The sequence below is a fragment of the Scyliorhinus canicula genome, chromosome 21, assembly GCF_902713615.1.
Source record: "Scyliorhinus canicula chromosome 21, sScyCan1.1, whole genome shotgun sequence".
NCBI lineage: Eukaryota > Metazoa > Chordata > Chondrichthyes > Carcharhiniformes > Scyliorhinidae > Scyliorhinus > Scyliorhinus canicula.
Window position 1 is genome coordinate 41,609,345 of NC_052166.1, and position 17,834 is coordinate 41,627,178.

General features: G+C 48.0%; 1 protein-coding gene across 1 annotated transcript in view; it reads right to left on the minus strand.

Moving 5' to 3' along the window:
- The window catches only part of LOC119955839 (prostaglandin G/H synthase 1-like), a 165,852-nt gene that overhangs the window by 65,224 nt on the left and 82,794 nt on the right, over positions 1-17,834 (minus strand). The window contains exon 5 of the mRNA XM_038782441.1: positions 7,343-7,486. Coding sequence (XP_038638369.1) covers positions 7,343-7,486 — 144 coding nt within the window. The remainder of the gene's footprint in view (positions 1-7,342; positions 7,487-17,834) is intronic.

Consider the following 17,834-nt stretch of genomic DNA (forward strand, 5'->3'; position numbering starts at 1 on the left):
ACATAGAGCATCCCTGCACAGAAAAATGACAAACAGACCTCCCTGGAGGCAATCAGAGGCTCATCAACTAAGACAAAAGAGGGACGAGTTGTGAGCCCAGGGTGAGGCCCGTGAGATCACATTCTCTAGAACGATTTTAGCCAGCGGTATGATAATGAGACAGACACAGAGAACAAGGCAAAGGTATTCAATCCAAAGAGGTTGTTGAATTAAAACAGTGTGACTCAAAAGTAACACATTTAACGATGGCCCAACTGGGACAAAAGTCAAGGACTGATATGAAGGCCCAGGCTCAGTATTTTAGAACCAAAGACAGAGAGGGCTTGTGCTTTCTCCAGCTACAATCCCACATTTTAGAGTGCCTGGAGATAACGGTTTTGGAAATCATTGCAAATTTAGGTTTGGACATCAAACATTGTAAGGGCAGAGCTTCGATAATGGCGCAAATATAGCAAGAAAGTATTCAGGTCTACAAGCAAGACTGAACAATGCAAGCCCCTGAGCATTATTTATCTCATGTTCCAGCCACTCCATGAATTTAATCTGCAACACAGCAGCTGAATCGTGTGAGGCAGCAGTACATTTGTTTGACTTTGTTCAAAATCTGTATGCCTTCTTTTCGGTTTCCACGTATCGGTGAAATGTGCTGCAATCTCGCTTGGAGAAGGTACATGGAACACATTTGATGGTCAAAGAAATTGGAACACCAGGTGGTCCGGTCATGCAGATGCTGTTTTGGATTTGAGACTAAACTTTGTTGATTTAAAGGAATGCTCCTCAGACCCGTACCAGCCTCCCCGGACAGGCGCCGGAATGTGGCGACTAGGGGCTTTTCACAGTAACTTCATTGAAGCCTACTTGTGACAATAAGCGATTTTCATTTTCATTTCACATGGCCACACCACATTCAGAGAAACCACATGTGAAAGCTGAAACAACATCCTTAGGAGAGAAGTGTGAAAAGTACGAAATTGCAGTTTTTACTACTTTGTGGAAGTGTTTGCTTCAAAGCATTAATGTTATCAGCAAATTGCCGCAAGATGTTGATACAACTTTTTTGAATGTTTCATAATTGTTAGCCTCAGTTCGAAGTTTTGTCATGGAAGTTCGAAAGGATTATATCTCAGTGGAAGCAGAGGCACTAAAAAAGAATACAGGTCCCTCTGATGATCAGAAGCATACAGGACACAGCTGGTTATTTTTTGAGAAACCAGAGACAACAAAATTTAAAAGGGAAAGAGAAGTCCATCGTTGGGACTGTCAATGTTATTTGTGACACAATAATTGTGTAATTTCAGATTGAAGTGTATCTCCAAAGAAGATTGTTGAATTATTTTGCATGCTTTTTAACAAAAGTTCGGATGAGAATGCTAGCAACCGCTGAGAAAGATGTTAATTAAATTGTACCGGAAGAACATGTCATAAATCAGTTTGAAGTAAGCAAAAGCATTAATTTCATCGATAATAATGAGCTCTGTGCTTTGAGATCACCAATTGATTTGTTCAGACTTGTGATGGTTTGCAGGCAACTTTTCCAAACGTGGAAGCCATTCTGAAGATCTTCTTTACAATATCTGTCACAAATGTGAATGTTCTTTCTCTGTATTGAAAAGAATGAAAAATGCTCTGCGAAGTACGGTGAGTCAGGAACAGTTGACAAGTTCAACAATACTGACAATTGAAAATGCATCCTTTTGATTTTACCCACGATTGATGAACTTAAGAGAAAGTGCAGAAGGAAAGCTTTCCAAGTTGTCGTGAATTGTAAACAACTGATAAAGTAAGAAAATCTAATCAATCTGTCCCTCTACCAAGTTCTCCAGTCTAAGTTTTGTTCTTTAAGAGAGAACATATACTGGCCTGATATAATGGAAGGTGATCACACGCAGACAGTTAAAACCGATGAATAATTAGACCAGCATTTATTGCCCATCCCGAGCTGCCCTTCAGAAGGCGGTGATGAGTTGCCTACTTGACCACTGCATTCCCTGAGGTGTAGGTACACCCATCGTGCTGTTTAGGAGGGAGTTCCAGGATCCTGACTCAGTGACACTGAAAGAACAGTGATATATTTCCAAGTAGGAGTGGTGAGTGACTTGGAGGCGAACCTCCAGGTGGTGGGGTTGCCAGATATCTGCTGCTCTTGTCCTTATGGATGGCAGTGGTCGTGGGTTTGTAAGATGCTGCCTGAGGAACCTTGTTGAGTTCCTCCAGTGCATCTTGTAGATGGTATACACGGCTGCCGCTGTTCGTCAGTGGAGAGATTGAATGTTTGTGGAAGGGGGAGCAATCAAGCAGGGCTGCTTTGTCCTGGATGATATCGAGCTTCTTGATGTTGTCGGAGCTGCGCTCATCCAGGCAAGTAGAGAGTATTCCATCACACTCCTGACTTCTGCCTTGTAGATGGTGGACAGGAGGTGAGCTACATGCCATCGGATTCGTAGCCATTGACCTCCTCGGGTAATTAGTATAGGTTTGCTGTTGTCATATGTTCAAGAGCACTAGAGCAGTCTATCAAGCAATGATTTTGGGTTTCTGTGCCGTGGATTATGTGAGCTGCGGGTGGGCGGAGTCAGGAGGACATTGGCTTCCTTTGGGGTGGGGCTTGACATCATTGGGGGTGGGGATCAACATCATTGGAGGTGGGGTGTCATGTTACCAGGGGGCGGGGCATGATGGGGAGCCCTGCAAAGAGGAAGAGCCCCCAAAAGTTTAAGTCCGCCCCTGCTTCAGAGCCTCTTGCTTGGACTCCACCTTACGCTTAGGGAACTTTAAGCTGAGTCTGGTCCGGAGGTGCTGACCCATTAATAGTTCCGCTGGCGTCACTCCTGTTGTGGTATGGTCCTATAACTAAACAGAAACCGTGCTAGTTTTGTCTCGAGCTGGTCTGTGGGTTGCTTTTTTTGGCCGATCTTGAATGTTTGGATGGGTGATTTGGTGCCTTATGGATGTGCTTCTCCCAGTTTAGCTCAGTTAGTTGGACAGCTAATTTGTGATGCAGAGCAAGGCCAAAAGCACGGGTTCAATTCCTGTACCGGCTGAGGTTACTCAGCTTGCCTCCGCAACCGTGCCCCGCACCCGAGGTGTGGTGATCCTCAGGTTAAATCATCGCTAGTCATACCTGGGACTATGGCGACTTTACTTTACTCCTTTCGTCTTCATAAACGGCTGAAATTCCGAACTGATGAACAGGGTCGCGTTGTCCATTAGGAGGACCTTCGGTATTGCTGCTAAATATCTGTCTACGATGGCGCTGGATGTAGTGGAGCCCATCCGATGCACATCCATCCATTTGGAATAATAATAATAATAATAACTGCTATTGTCACAAGTAGTCTTCAAGGAAGTTACTGTGAAAAGCCCCTAGCTTCCGGCGCCTGTTCGGGGAGGTCGGTACGAGAATTGAACCCGCGTTGCTGGCATTGTTCTGCACTACAAGCCAGCTGTTTATCCCACTGTGCTAAACCAGCCCCTGGGAATGGGCATCAATTAAGATTAGAAACATAGAATCCATGAATAGTCCGGCAAAGTCTGCGTACACCCGTACCCAAAGTCTCCCTGGCCACCACCATGGGTGCAGCGAGGCCGACGGAGGGATCTTCTGATTCTCTTGGCAGGACGGGCACTATTTCACTATCTTCTCAATGTCCGCACGAGTCTGGGCCACCAGATTTCGTTGCTTCCAAGCATCTTCATTTTTGAGACACCTGGGTGGCCGCTATGTAGCTACTGTAATATCGGGCGCTGACCTGGACACGGGTCGGTCACTTGCACTGCCCACAGGATAATGCCATCTTCTGCACTTAGTTCCTGATGTTTTGTGAGGAAGGATTTTAAGTTCTCTGTGAGGTGTCCTTGTACTCCACCACCTATGGATCACATGGCGCCAGGTAGCCAATCTTGCCTCGCCTGTTATCTCCGTCCAGCAAAGCTGCAAGTTCCTCTAATATGACAGTCTAAACCTTGTGTTCAGCTGCATCTTAAGGTGCATTTAAGGGGCAGCACGGTAGCACCATGGTTAGCACTGTTGCTTCACAGCGCCAGGGTCCCAGGTTCGATTCCCGGCTTGGGTCACTGTCGGTGTGGAGTCTGCACTTTCTCCCTGTGTCTACGTGGATTTCCTCCGGGTGCTCCTGTTTCCTCCCACAAATCCCAAAAGATGTGCTGTTAGGTAATTTGGACATTCTGAATTCTCCCTCTGTGTACCTCAACAGGTGCTGGAACATGGCGACATGGGGATTTTCACAGTAACCTTCATTGCAGTGTTAATGTAAGCCTATTTGCGAGAATAAAGATTATTATATTATAATCAGTCTTTTCCCCAAGATCAGTTGCATATTCGCTTTTTACTGATTTAAATCGTTGTCCTCGTGTCCTGCTGACTACTAATGTAGACACAAAGAAACAATTTGTTGTGATGGGGTGATCCAGAACAAGGGCCTGGGTGTATGTTTGCATGAGTAATTGAAGGTGGCAAGACAGATTAACTCCGAGGCTTTATTACAAAGAACCTAGGGCGGAATTCTCTGCTCCCGGGAAAAATCGGGAGGGCCTTCGTGAACTCGGCCAAGTTTCATGACGACCTCGGAGGCCACTCCTCGCCCCCTATTCTCCTCTTCCGGCGGGGCTAGAAGCGGCGCTCCGTAAATCTCGGCCGCGGGGATGCCGCGCCGAGAATGACGTGGCCGGTGCGCCTAATGACGTCAGCCGCACATGCGCAGTTTGGCCGGCTCCAACCCGCGCATGCGCGGCTGACGTCATGACGCTGACGGCACGAACCCACGCATGCGCGGTGGCCGTCTTTCCCCTCAGCCGCCCCGCAAGACGTTGCGGCTTGATCTTGCGGGGCGGCGGAGGGGAAACAGTGCGTCCGATTGGACGATCTGTCCCCTCCCGAGCACAGTCGTGGTGCTCTTTCCTTTCTAGGCCACCTACAAGCCCCAATCGGGCTTCTCACTCCCGTTTCACGACGGCAGCGACCAGGTGTGTTTGCCGCCGTCGTGAAACGGCCGCGGACAGCAGGCCGCTCGGCCCATCCGGGTCTGAGAATCGCCATTCGCCATGAAAAACGGCGAGCGCCGATTCTTCCGAGCAGCGGGGGGGGGGGGGGGGGGAGAGAATCGCGGGGGGCACGAGGAGGACGTGAATTTTGTCGGGGGCCCCTCCCGTGATTCTCCCACGCCGCGTGGGGAGCGTAGAATCGCGCCCCTAGAGTACAAGAGCAAAGGGGTTAAGTTGAACTTGTATAAGACACTAGCCGGGAATCACTGCCCCTCCTCCGCTGCAGGTTTTCCCACAGTGGAGGAAGGGCGCCATTTCGGTCCCTCCGAAGTCAATAGCTATTTGAGATTCCCGCTGGCCATAGTACTGCTTAGTCTGTGGCCGGTTTGGGGGGGGGGGGGGGCACAGTGGTTAGCACTGCTACCTCACAGTACCAGGGACTCCAGTATGATTCCGGGCCTTGGGTGGCTGTCTGTGAAGTTTGCACATTCTTTCTCCGGGTGCTCCGGTTTCCTGCCACAGTCCAAAGGTGTGTAGTTTAGGTGGGTTGGCCATGCTAAGTTGCCCCTTGGTGTCCAACAGTTTGGTGGGATTACGGGGACAGCATGGGGCATTGGACCTAGGATGCTCTTTCAGAGCAGCCTCGATGGGCCAAATGGCCTCCTTCTGCACTGTAGGGATTCTACTAGCTGGGCCTCAGCTGGAGTATTACGTCCAGTTCGGGGCGCTGCAATTTAAAGGAAGATGCAAAGGCTTTGAAGAAAGTGAAGAAAAGATTCATGAGAATGGTTGCCGGGAAGAGGACCTTCAGTTGCAAATGTAGATTGGAGAAGTTGGAACTGTTTTTCTTGGAGAAGAGAAGGCTGAGAGAAGATTTGATAGAGGTATTCAGAAACATGAGGGGCCTGGACAGGATAGATGGGGAGAAACTGTTTCTACTCATGTGAGAATCAAGTGGGAAGGTGGCACAGATTTAAATAATTGGCAAGAGAAGCAAAAGTGACAGGAGAAAAAGCTTTTCCATACAGCGAGTGGTTAAGATGCATAAAGCCTGAGTGTGCTGAAGGCAGGTCCAATCAAGGCATTCAAAAGGGAAGAACGCTGTTATTTGAAGAGGAACAGGATGCAGGGTTATGGGAAGATGGCGCACTATTTTTCATTCAGAGTCAGTGCAGACACATTGGGCAAAATGGCCTCCTGCTGCCCTGTGAAAAATCTGTGATTCTGTGCGCCACAATCTCACAAATAGTGTCCAGCCACTCGAGAGTGAAATCAGGATGCAATTTTCACAAAGGGAGTGGCACTCTCTCCCTCAAACTGAACTCTGAAAAATAATTTATAATGTTCTCTCCACCTATTCTCTGGGATTCATTCGAATTGGTACCATCCCTAGCCAATGCCCGGCACCTTCATTGCCTTTCCTTAACTGTTTTAGAAAAACATGGAGCAGGATCAAAAAGATTGTTCTGATTTTAGCTCTCCCTTAATCTCTTGGAAGAAATGTTTTAGCATTTTGGTTTTGGGCCAATAATAAGCAAGTTACAATAATCAGGCTCGGTGCAGGTAACGCTCTAATTAAAGAGATATTATTATCAGAAGCTTTCAGTCAAGGCAAAAGTTCCAGTTAATAGAATAAGGTGCGGATTGGCAATTTTTCAATGCAAAGATAGACACTTAAGTAAAGACCGTGTCAGGCATTGCCGAGGCAACGCACGAGTTGTGAAAGTAAGTGGGGATTGAGCAATTTGGTACTCACATCTAACGCTAATAACAGAAATTGCTGGAGAAACAGCACAGGTCAGGGAGTTAATGGGCTGCATTTTACACTTCTCCCCAGCGCACACCACCACCATCCTCCACGCGGCATGTTTTGTGGTGGTGGAGGTTTGACCACCATTAGCTGCTGGTGGGATCTTCTGGTCAAAGGGTTTTCCCATTGTTCCGTGACCCCCCTATGCCACCAGGGAATCTGGGAGATCCCGAGTCCAACTCTGTTTTGGTACTGTACAATATGGTATGTTGGATCTCTGCATATCGACCGTGCATTTATCGCCCACGTTTCATCCTGATCCGCTTTTTTGAGAAACCCCCCCGCCCCCCCCCCCCCCCACATTTCTAGGTAAATTAATAAAAGAATGGTGATAGTAATAAGTGCTGGGCTCAATGAGAAGGGAAACAGTCAGAAAATGGGAAGCTTTCGAAAGAAATGTAGCAGTTGGGAGCAATGTGATGTAGGAGGGGTAATGAAGCTAACTTTGTTGGCCCGGGGTAGCAATGTTTGTTTGGCAGAGTGAAGATTAAATGGGTGAAGTAGCACTTCAACTTACATCACTGTTCTTACCTACTGTTCCAGCGTGCGTTGGGCAGTCCTTTGGTACAGGTGGAAGAAGTCGTGTAAAGTAACTTACATTGGCATATCCCTCCCAAGACAGGTAATTATAGTCAGAGTTGTAGGTTGGTGGGCTTGGGATCAAATTGGACCGTTCTGTTGAGGGAAGATACATGACAATTAGTTATTTTGGCAAGAGATAGTTAATGTTTTCAATTGTATTTCATCCAACATCTGTTAGTTTTGATGCTAGCAAGTCAATAATTTTGCATTTGGTTACCAGAGAAAGAAAGTTAGGCTTTTGAAATGAAAATCGCTTATTGTCACGAGTAGGCTTCAATGAAGTTACTGTGAAAAGCCCCTAGTCGCCACATTTCGGCGCCTGTCCGGGGAGGCTGGTACGGGAATCGAACCGTGCTGCTGGCCTGCTTTAAAAGCCAGCGATTTAGCCTTGTGAGCTAAACCAGCCCTGTTGGCCAAATGCATTAATATCATTATTTTGTACATCAATTCCTCAACATCAGCATTTTCTCAAAAATAATATTAATCGTTTTCTTTCAGCTTTTCCCATTTTACTTGGGGGGGGTCATCGCCGTACAACTGGTTGATGACTCTTCTTCATCTCTTCCCATCAGTCACCCACTCTCCTTCCAATCCAGCTCCCTGGAAGTCCCAGGGCCATCGTTCATCTCTTTAAAAAGTAGTAGTAACTGGGCTTTTTTTCCTTTTGGTGAAATGACTCTGCAACATCCAAATATATTTGCATTGGGCCAAAGATTCCCCCAGACTTGCCCTTCCACTGGAAATGCGACAGAGTGGGGCTTCTGAGCACCAGTCTCCTGTACATTTGGCAGTAGAAATATACCTTCAAGGGCTGGCAGCCTGCCATCGCAGAAGGGAAGTGTGTTGTGTATTTCAGCCTCAGTTTCACTTCAGTCCGGTGTGGAACACAACACACACAACCCTGCTGCTGATGTCTACAAGCTTTCTATCCATGTATATAATGTTCTTATGTACCTAGTTTAAATAAAGGAAGCCAAAACGTGTTGATATCCCTTATGAGCGATTGGGAGATCATGTAGCGCAGTGGGTAGCATCCCTGCCTTTGAGCCAGAAGCTCCAGGTTTCAGTCGCACCCAAGGACGTGATGGCCAAGGAAGGTTCATTCATGGTTTCCTCCCACAGTCCAAAGATGTGCGGGTTAGGTGGATTGGCCATGCTAAATTGCCCGTAGTGTAAGGTTAATGGGGGGATTGTTGGTTTATGGGTATACGGGTTACGTGGGTTTAAGTGGGGTGATCATTGTTCGGCACAACATCGAGGGCCGAAGGGCCTGTTCTGTGCTGTACTGTTCTATGTTCTATGTTCTATAAAGCGGTCAAACAGGTTGAGTGTATCAACCCTCAAATCCTTCAATCACATCAATGACTGGTCACAAGAGCGAGAGAGAGTCCTGTTCAGCCACGCCTGATGCTGAGTGGCACCCCTCAAACTATAAGCCTATGCCGATAGACTAATGACCTGTTCATAGAATCATAGAATTTACAGTGCAAAGGGAGGCCATTCGGCCTATCAAGTCTGCACCGGCCCTTACAAAGAGCACCCTACTCAAGCCCACGTATCTACCCTATCCCCGTAACCCAGTAACACCCACTTCACATTTTTTGGACACTAAGGGCAATTTAGCATGGCCAATCACCTAACCCTTTGGACTGTGGGAGGAAACCGGAGCCTGGAAACCTGTTCGAGGAATTAATAATAATGATGATCTTTATTAGTGTCACAAGTAGGCTTACATTAATATTGCAATGAAGTTACTGTGAAAATCCCCTAGTCGCCACACTCCGGCGCTTGTTCGGGTACACCGAGGGAGCAATCAGAATGTCCAATTCACCCAACAAGTACATTTTAAGGGACTTCTGGGAGGAAACCGGAGCACCCGGAGGAATCCCACTCAGACTGGGGGAGAACGTGCAGACTCCGCACAGACTCAAGCCGGGCATCAAAACCGGGTCCCTGGCGCTGTGAAGCAACAGTGCTAACCACTGTGATACCGTGCTGCCCATCGCTATGGAAACAGGTGAAAGACTGCCTCAGGGCACCACCAGGTGGTAGTGATTGGTGGCTTTATATCGTTGTAAGGACACAACACCGACCCCATTCTAAACCCTAGGGCCAGGGTCATTCACATAGGAGGTGGGCAGTTATGGTGTTTTCAGTGTTGCTGGGGTGCTTAGTCAGCAGGAATGCCGCTGCAGCATTCTGCCATAGCACCAGCTAGGAAACTGCAGGAGAGGAGAAATTGCCCTCACTTTAGAAACAGTCGTGACAGGGTCCTGGCAAACTGGCACTTGCACCATTGTATTGTCGGGCTTGGTGACAACTGAGGTAGCACTGGTGAGACCTGCATCTGATGGGTGACTGCCTCTTCTTGTGGCATCTGGGTTGGAGAGGGACAAATGCAACAAATGCCCTGTGTACAGTAAATGAAAAGAAACTGGGAGCCACAGAGCGCCAGGCCTAACGTTTCCGCCTGATTGATACTTGATAGCACCGTTGATGACTCCTTCCATCACTTTGCTGACGATGGAGAGTAGACTGATAGGGCAGTAATTGGTTGGGTTGCATTTGGTCTGTTTCTTGTGTACTGGACACTCCTGGGCAATTTTCCACATTGCCAGGTGTATGCCAGTATTGTAGCTGTTACTGGAAAAGCTTGGTTAGGGGTGTGGCAAGTTCTGGAGCACAACTCTTCAGTACTATTGCCGGGATATTGTCAGGGCCCATAGCCTTTGCAGTATCCAGTGCCTTCAGCCATTTCTTGATATCACCTGGAGTGAAATGTATTGACTGAAGACTGACATCTGTGATGATGGGGACCTCTTGAGGAGACTGAGCTGGATTATCCACTCGGCACCTGGCTGAAGATTGTTGTGAATGCCTCAGCCTTGTCTTTTGCACATATGTGCTGGGGCCCTCCATCTTTGAGGATGGAGATATTTGTGGAGCCTCCTCCTCCAGTGATTTGTTTAATTGTCCACCACCATTCATGGCTGGATGTGGCAGGTCTACAGAGTTTAGATCAGATGCGTTCATTGTGGAATCGCTTAGCTCTCACTCTGTCTATCACTTGCTACTTATGCTGTTTGGCACACAAATACTCCTGTGCTGAGCTTCACCAGGTCGACACCTCATTTTAGGTAGGCCTGGTGTTGCTCCTGGCATGCTCTCCTGCACTCCTCATTGAACCATGGTTGATCCTCTGGCTTGGTGGTGATGGTAGAGTGGGGGATATGTCGGCCATGAGGTTGCAGATTGTGGTTGAATAGATTCCTGCTGCTGCTGATGGCCCACACCGCCTCATGCATGCCCAGTCTCGAGTTGCTGGATCTGTTCAAAGTCTATCCTATTAAGCACGGTAGTAGTGCCACACAACACGATGGAGGGTATCCTCAATGTGAAGACGGGTCTTTGTCTCCAAAAGGAGTGTGAGGTGGTCACTTTTACCGACACTGTCATGAAACTGCAGCAGGCAGATTGATGAGGATGAGGTCAAGTATGTTTTTCCCTCTTGTCGGTTCCCTCACCACCTGCTACAGTCCCACTCTAGCAGCTAAGTCCTTTAGGACCCAGCCAGCTTGGTCTGTGGTGGTGCTGCTGAGCCACTCTTGGTGATGGACATTGAAATCCCCTACTCAAAGCAAATTCTGCTCCCTTGTCACCATCAGTGCTTCCTCCAAGTGGTGTTCAACATGGAGGAGTACTGATTCATCAGCTGATAGTGGCCGGAACATGGTAATCAGCAGGAGGTTTCCTTGCCCATGTTTAACCCGAAACCATGAGATTTCATGAGGTCCAGAGTTAATGATCAGGACTCCCAGGGCAACTGCCTCCAGACTGTATACCACTGTGCCACCACCTCTGCTGTGTCCGCCGGTGAGACAGGACATACCCTGGAGTGGTGATAGTGTGTCTAGGACATTGTCTGTAAAGTATGATTCTGTGAGTATGACTATGTCAGGCTGTTGTTTGACTAGTCTGTGAGACAGCTCTCCCAACTTTGGCACAAGCCCTCAGATGTTAGTAAGGAGGACTTAGCAGGGTTGACAATGCTGGGTTTGCCGTTGTCGTTTCCGGTGCCTGGTTCGATGCCGTGTGGTCCGTCCGATTTCATTCCTTTTTTGTGCTTTCGCCACGGTTGACTATAACTGACTGGCTTGCTGGATCATTTTAGAGGGCATTTCAGAGTCAACCACATTGCTGTGGATCTGGAGTCACATATAGGCCAGACCAGGTAAGTACGGCGGATTTCCTTCCCGTAAGGACATTAGTGAACCAGATGGGCTTTTACAACAATCAACAATGGTTTCATGGTCATCATTCGACGTTTAATTCCAGATATTTTCTTGAGTTTTTTAATTCCATCACCTGCCATGGTGGGATTTGAACCCGGGTCCCCAGATCATTATCTTGGATCTCTGGATTACTAGTCTAGCAATAATACCACTATGCCTCCGGCTGCCCATTTCTTATTCTATACACTGTGGGCTTGACTGAAAGCTTCTGGTGATCTTTCATTAGAGCATTAACTGCACCAAACCTGATTATTGTAACTTTCCAATTATTGGTCCAAAACCATGTGTTAAACCTGCACAGTACCTAACAAGAGGTAGGTGCAATCGGGCAGTGAATGCTTAAGGATGCACCACAGTATATTTTCCTCAGCTCTGTACCTGGTGAATTGGGTTTTGAAGCTGATTTTTAATTTGGGGGTAGGGGTGAGGCTGAGCAAATGGTTGACATCCATCCCCCCCCCCCCCCCCCCCCCCCCCCAGCCTCTCCAACCCACATGAGCAGCTGTTAAAATCAAATTGCTTGGATGTCGGTATCCCAGACTAGGTAGAACGTTCAAAGATAAATGGATCTGAGGGGCTTTGGGAAGGGAATCAGTCTTGGCAAGTGGTAAGGAAGGATAGAGTTTGTGGAAGGTGGGGGAGGGGCTGGAAAGCCTGGGTAAAATTTGCTTATGGTGTTCGGAGGAGCACTTCTTTTTTTTCAAATTTAGAGTACCCAATTCGTTTTTTTCCAATTAAGGGGTAATTTAGCTTGGCCAATCCACCTAGCCTGCACATCTTTGGGTTGTGGGGGCGAAACCCACACAAACACGGGGAGAATGTGCAAACTCCACATGGACAGTGATCCAGAGCCGGGATCGAACCTGGGACCTCGGCGCCGTGAGGCAGCAGGGCTAACCCACTGCACCACCGGGCTGCCCTCGGAGGAACACTTCCTCTCACTGCCGTGCTCTTATAAAATAAGTCCTTGAGCTTATTTACTATATAAACATCGAGGCACCAACCACACGCAAGGGATTGGCTAACACATTACATGTAGGTTCAGTTTTTAAAAAATTGTTCACAGAATGTGGGCGTCACTTCCTCGACCAGCATTTGGTGCCCAACCCTAATTACCCTTCAGAAATGATGGTAAGCCCCTTCTTGAGCTACTGCAGTCCATGTAGCCCACAGTGTTACTAGGAGGGAAGTTCCAGAATTTTGACCCAGGGTCAATTATTTTGGATCATACAGATGCTAGCAGTCTTACATTGTTGCAAAGCCTTCCGGTTCTGTTTGCAGATGTCTATGTAAAGATACTCCCCATCCCCCCCCCACCCCATCTTATTTGTTTTAAAGATACTTGGACCACGGAGAATTGGTACTTCATGTGGTTCTTTGTGCTGAATTGCATATTCTCTAATCATGCCTCATGCACGTTTTAACACATTGTTCATAGCTGGCCAGTAGACTGTCTTTCTTGCAAGTCTTCTCATCTGGGGCGGAACTCTCCGACCCCCCGCAGGGTCGGAGAATCGCCTGGGGTGGCGTAAATCCCACCCCCGCCGTGGCCGGAATTCTCCGCCACCCGGGAATTGGCGGGGGGCAGGAATCACGCCGCGCCGATCGGCGTGGCCCCCGCGGCGATTCTCCGGCCCGCGATGGGCCGAAGTCCCGCCGCTGAGAGACCAATCCCGCCGACGTGGTTTCAACCACCTCTGGTGGCGTGGGATTGGCGGCGCGAGCAGGCCCCCGGGGTCCTGGGGGGGGGGCGCGGGGTGATCAGACCCCACGGGGTGCCCCCGCGGTGGCCTGGCCCGCGATCGGGGCCCACCGATCGGTGGGCGGGCCAGTGCTGTGGGGGAACTCTTTTTCTTCCGCCGCCACCACGGCCTCCACCATGTGGAGGCGGAAGAGAACCCCTCTACCACGCATGCGCCGGTGGTGACGTCAGCGGCCGCTGACGCACCGGCGCATGCGCGAACCGGTGAAGGCCTTTCGGCCAGCCCCGATGCCGGGGGGCGGGCGTCAAAGGCCGTTGGCGCCGTTTTTGCGCCAGTCGGCGTGGTACCAACCACTCCGGCGGCGCGGGCCTAGCCCCCAAAGGTGCGGAGAATTCCGCACCTTTGGGGAGGCCCAACGCCGGAGTGGTTGGCGCCACTCCACTATGCCAGGCCTCCCCGTACTGCCGGGTCGGGGAGAATCCCGGCCCTGATCTATGTTCATGTGTGAGTGATGATGTTGTTGTCATTTCGCAAAGTTTCCAGCCTGGTGACCTGACTACCCAGGAGATGCCCAGTTCATCATGATAAGGCCAAGATGTTCTCACGAGTTTGTTGACATGCTGACGGGGTTTTCCAGAATTCCGAGAGCATAGCGTAGGATCTTCCACTGTTGTAGTCACTGACATTTGAGTTCTGCAGAAATGCATCAAGTCAATTTGTAGAACATCTTCAAATTCAATGTCGATCAAATCAATCTTGAGATCTTAGGATATATCTTTGTCGGATTAGGCCATCTACTAAGCGTATCTGATGTGCTCATCAAGTTACCAGAATTGTACCTAATTCTGCAGTCATTTCCATGGATCTTTATCAAGAGATATTGCAACTCGGCAGTGCACCGGTCAATATTTTCCTCCAAATCATCTCCAGCAACTTCTGCTCAGTTTCTACCACAAAACATTTGACAAATACGTAAGTGTGAAAACGCACAATTCCAAAAGCCAAAGTTAATGCTTGCCACTTGATGTTGCAGTAATTGGGCTGCAGCATAGCCGGTTATCTTGAAGCAAATGGAATAAGTTTACATTTTTGTAGTAGGCATGGCCCCTGAACCTCTTAACGATCCATCTACTTTCCGGGTGGTCATCTCCCGAAGATCTTAAAATTGCAACACCAAGGCTTCTGATGATGAGTTGCAGGAACTCGAAGGAATGATAGTTGTCGCAGAAAAGGCACTTCTTTCCTCAACAATTTCCTTATGGGTGATGATTTTTGTTTGAAATTAGGAATGTAAGGAGACAAGAAATTGAAGAGACCTAAGCATCTTCAAACACCTTTCTCACCTTGGAGTGTTTGCATAGTATGAATCTCTATTTGTTCTGCTGATGTCATCTTTGAGAATGGTGCATCTGACACGTCTGCTTTTTGCCTTATCAGAGGATCCCCCCCGCCTGTGGTTGACAGGGCACTCAACCGGGTTAGACCCATTTCCCGCACCTCTGCCTTCACTCCTTCCCCTCCCTCGCAGAAACATGACGGGGTCCCTCTTGTCCTCATTTCCACTTTGCCAGCCTCCTCATTCAAAGGATCATCATCCGCCATTTCCACCAACTCCAGCACGATGCTACCGTGGAACACATCTTTCCCTCACTCCCTCCGTCGGCATTTCACAGGGACCACACCTTCCGAACTTTGCCCCTGCAAATTCCGAATTTAGTTCCTCTGAAGTCGGCGCTTTATGTGGACAACACTTCAAAGGTCTGTTCAAATCCCTCGGGTCAAAGCATACTTGCAGTGACCCATCTTTCTCTACAACGTGTGATTGAGCTGTGCCAATCCCTGTGCTCTTGCACCTCCCTGATAATTCCATCCATTTCCATTTTGTCCATTTTGACCTTTAATTTGGCTGCACTTGCATTGTGGGTCATTTCATGAAATTGCACCTTCCTGCTAATGTATTGCTGCAGCTCACTGAAAACTGCCAGCACTGAAAACACCCTTGAAAATGGAAAGTCAGAACGTAAACCAGAAAGATAGGTGTAACTTCTGATGCTGATCTGCCTTGTGGTATCTGGCTGATTCAATGTGCGGTCATGACCTGTAATCGTTCGGCCTATGGCTCCTTTTTTCTATCTTTCTTCAAATTTAGAGTACCCAATTATTTTTTTTTCAATTAAGGGGCAATTTGTCGTGGCCAATTCCACCTACCCTGCACATTTGGGGGTGGGGGGGGGGTGGGGGAAGACCCACGCAGACACGGGGAGAATATGACCAAGGACAGTGACCCGAGTCCTCGGCGCCATGAGGTAGCAGTGTTGACCACTGCGCCACCATGCTGTTCCAGGCCTTTGGCTCCTTGGTGTAGCATATCTGTGACACCCAGCATGATTGGTTGCACTTGCTCTCTAGCACAATGGATCCTGGACATGGAGTCACCAAGTTGTTTATATGCTGCAAGTTTCACAATGGTAGGTTTAGCGGTGGCTTTCCACTCCTGTGAGCTCATGTCGTGTAGAATTCTCAGATGTAGGATGTTGCTACTTGGCACTGTGTCTATTTTTGTCAACAATGAATAGTTACCAACTATCTGAGGGGACAGATGATCCGAAACTTGTCAAACATTTCTGACGGTGTGACCACATCTCTGCGTGGTGTGAGATTGATGGTGCGAAATGTGTGCTCACCATCTTTGTATTGTCTCGCACACTATCGTTGTTGCCCAGTCCAAGAGCCACCTCATGAATCAGTTTCTTATGGGATATGGGATGGCCATTTAAAAAAAGCATAAAACCAGCACAAACACAGCACTGCCATTAGGCGTCATAGCATGTGCTTTGCTGTCATCTACAATCGCACCTCACTTTCCTTCTTTTGGCCTCTTTCAGTCTGCTTCCTCTTTCATTATCATGGAAAGCTCGGATAAGCCGATCAGTGAAGGGCATTCTAGCTGCTTCTGAACACGTTGCAGGACAGTTGGGAATGTAAATAAATTCAGGCTCACTGTGACTGTTGTTGCTGCACGCTAACCTTAAGAGAATCTTGAACAAGGACTCCTAAGTCCCTCTGTGCTTTTGATTATCTAAGCCGTTTCCCATTTAGAAAATAGTCTACACCTCCATTTCTCCTTCCAAGTACATAACCTCACACCTTTCCACATTGTATTCTATCTGCCACTTCTTTGCCCACTCTCCGAGCTTGTCCAAGTCCTTCTGCAGCCCTCTGCTTCCTCAATACTACCTGTCCCTCTGCATATCTTTGTATCATCTGCAAACTTAGCAACATTGGCCTCAGTTCCCTCTTCCAGATCATTAATGTATATTGTGAAAAGTTGTGGTCCCAACATTGACCCCTGCAGGACACCACGAGTCACCAGCTGCCATCCTGAAAAAGACCCCTCTGTCCCCACTTTCTGCCCTCTGTCCGTCAACCAATCCTCTATCCATGCCAGGATCTTATTCTTAACACCATGGGCCCTTAACTATTTAACAGCCTCCAATACGGCACCTTGTCAAAAGCTTTCTGGAAACCTAAATATATCATATCCACTGTTTCTCCTTAGTCTAACACTCTACGAGGGGGCCCGAGGACCCACTTATAGGTGAGTTGGGGCTTTGGACTGGGGGTCCGAGAGATCGGGCTGCCGTTTAAAAGTGGCGTAGTCACTGACATTTGAGTTCTGCAGAAATGCATCAAGTCAATTTGTAGAACATCTTCAAATTCAATGTCGATCAAATCAATCTTGAGATCTTAGGATATATCTTTGCCGGATTAGGCCATCTACTAAGCGTATCTGATGTGCTCATCAAGTTACCAGAATTGTACCTAATTCTGCAGTCATTTCCATGGATCTTTATCAAGAGATATTGCAACACGGCAGTGCACCGGTCAATATTTTCCTCCAAATCATCTCCAGCAACTTCTGCTCAGTTTCTACCACAAAACATTTGACAAATACGTAAGTGTGAAAACGCACAATTCCAAACGCCAAAGTTAATGCTTGCCACTTGATGTTGCAGTAATTGGGCTGCAGCATAGCCGGTTATCTTGAAGCAAATGGAATAAGTTTACATTTTTGTAGTAGGCATGGCCCCTTAACCTCTTAACGATCCATCTACTTTCCGGGTGGTCATCTCCCGAAGATCTTAAAATTGCAACACCAAGGCTTCTGATGATGAGTTGCAGGAACTCAAAGGAATGATAGTTGTCGCAGAAAAGGCACTTCTTTCCTCAACAATTTCCTTATGGGTGATGATTTTTGTTTGAAATTAGGAATGTAAGGAGACAAGAAATTGAAGAGACCGAAGCATCTTCAAACACCTTTCTCACCTTGGAGTGTTTGCATAGTATGAATCTCTATTTGTTCTGCTGATGTCATCTTTGAGAATGGTGCATCTGACACGTCTGCTTTTTGCCTTATCAGAGGATTCCCCCCGCCTGTGGTTGACA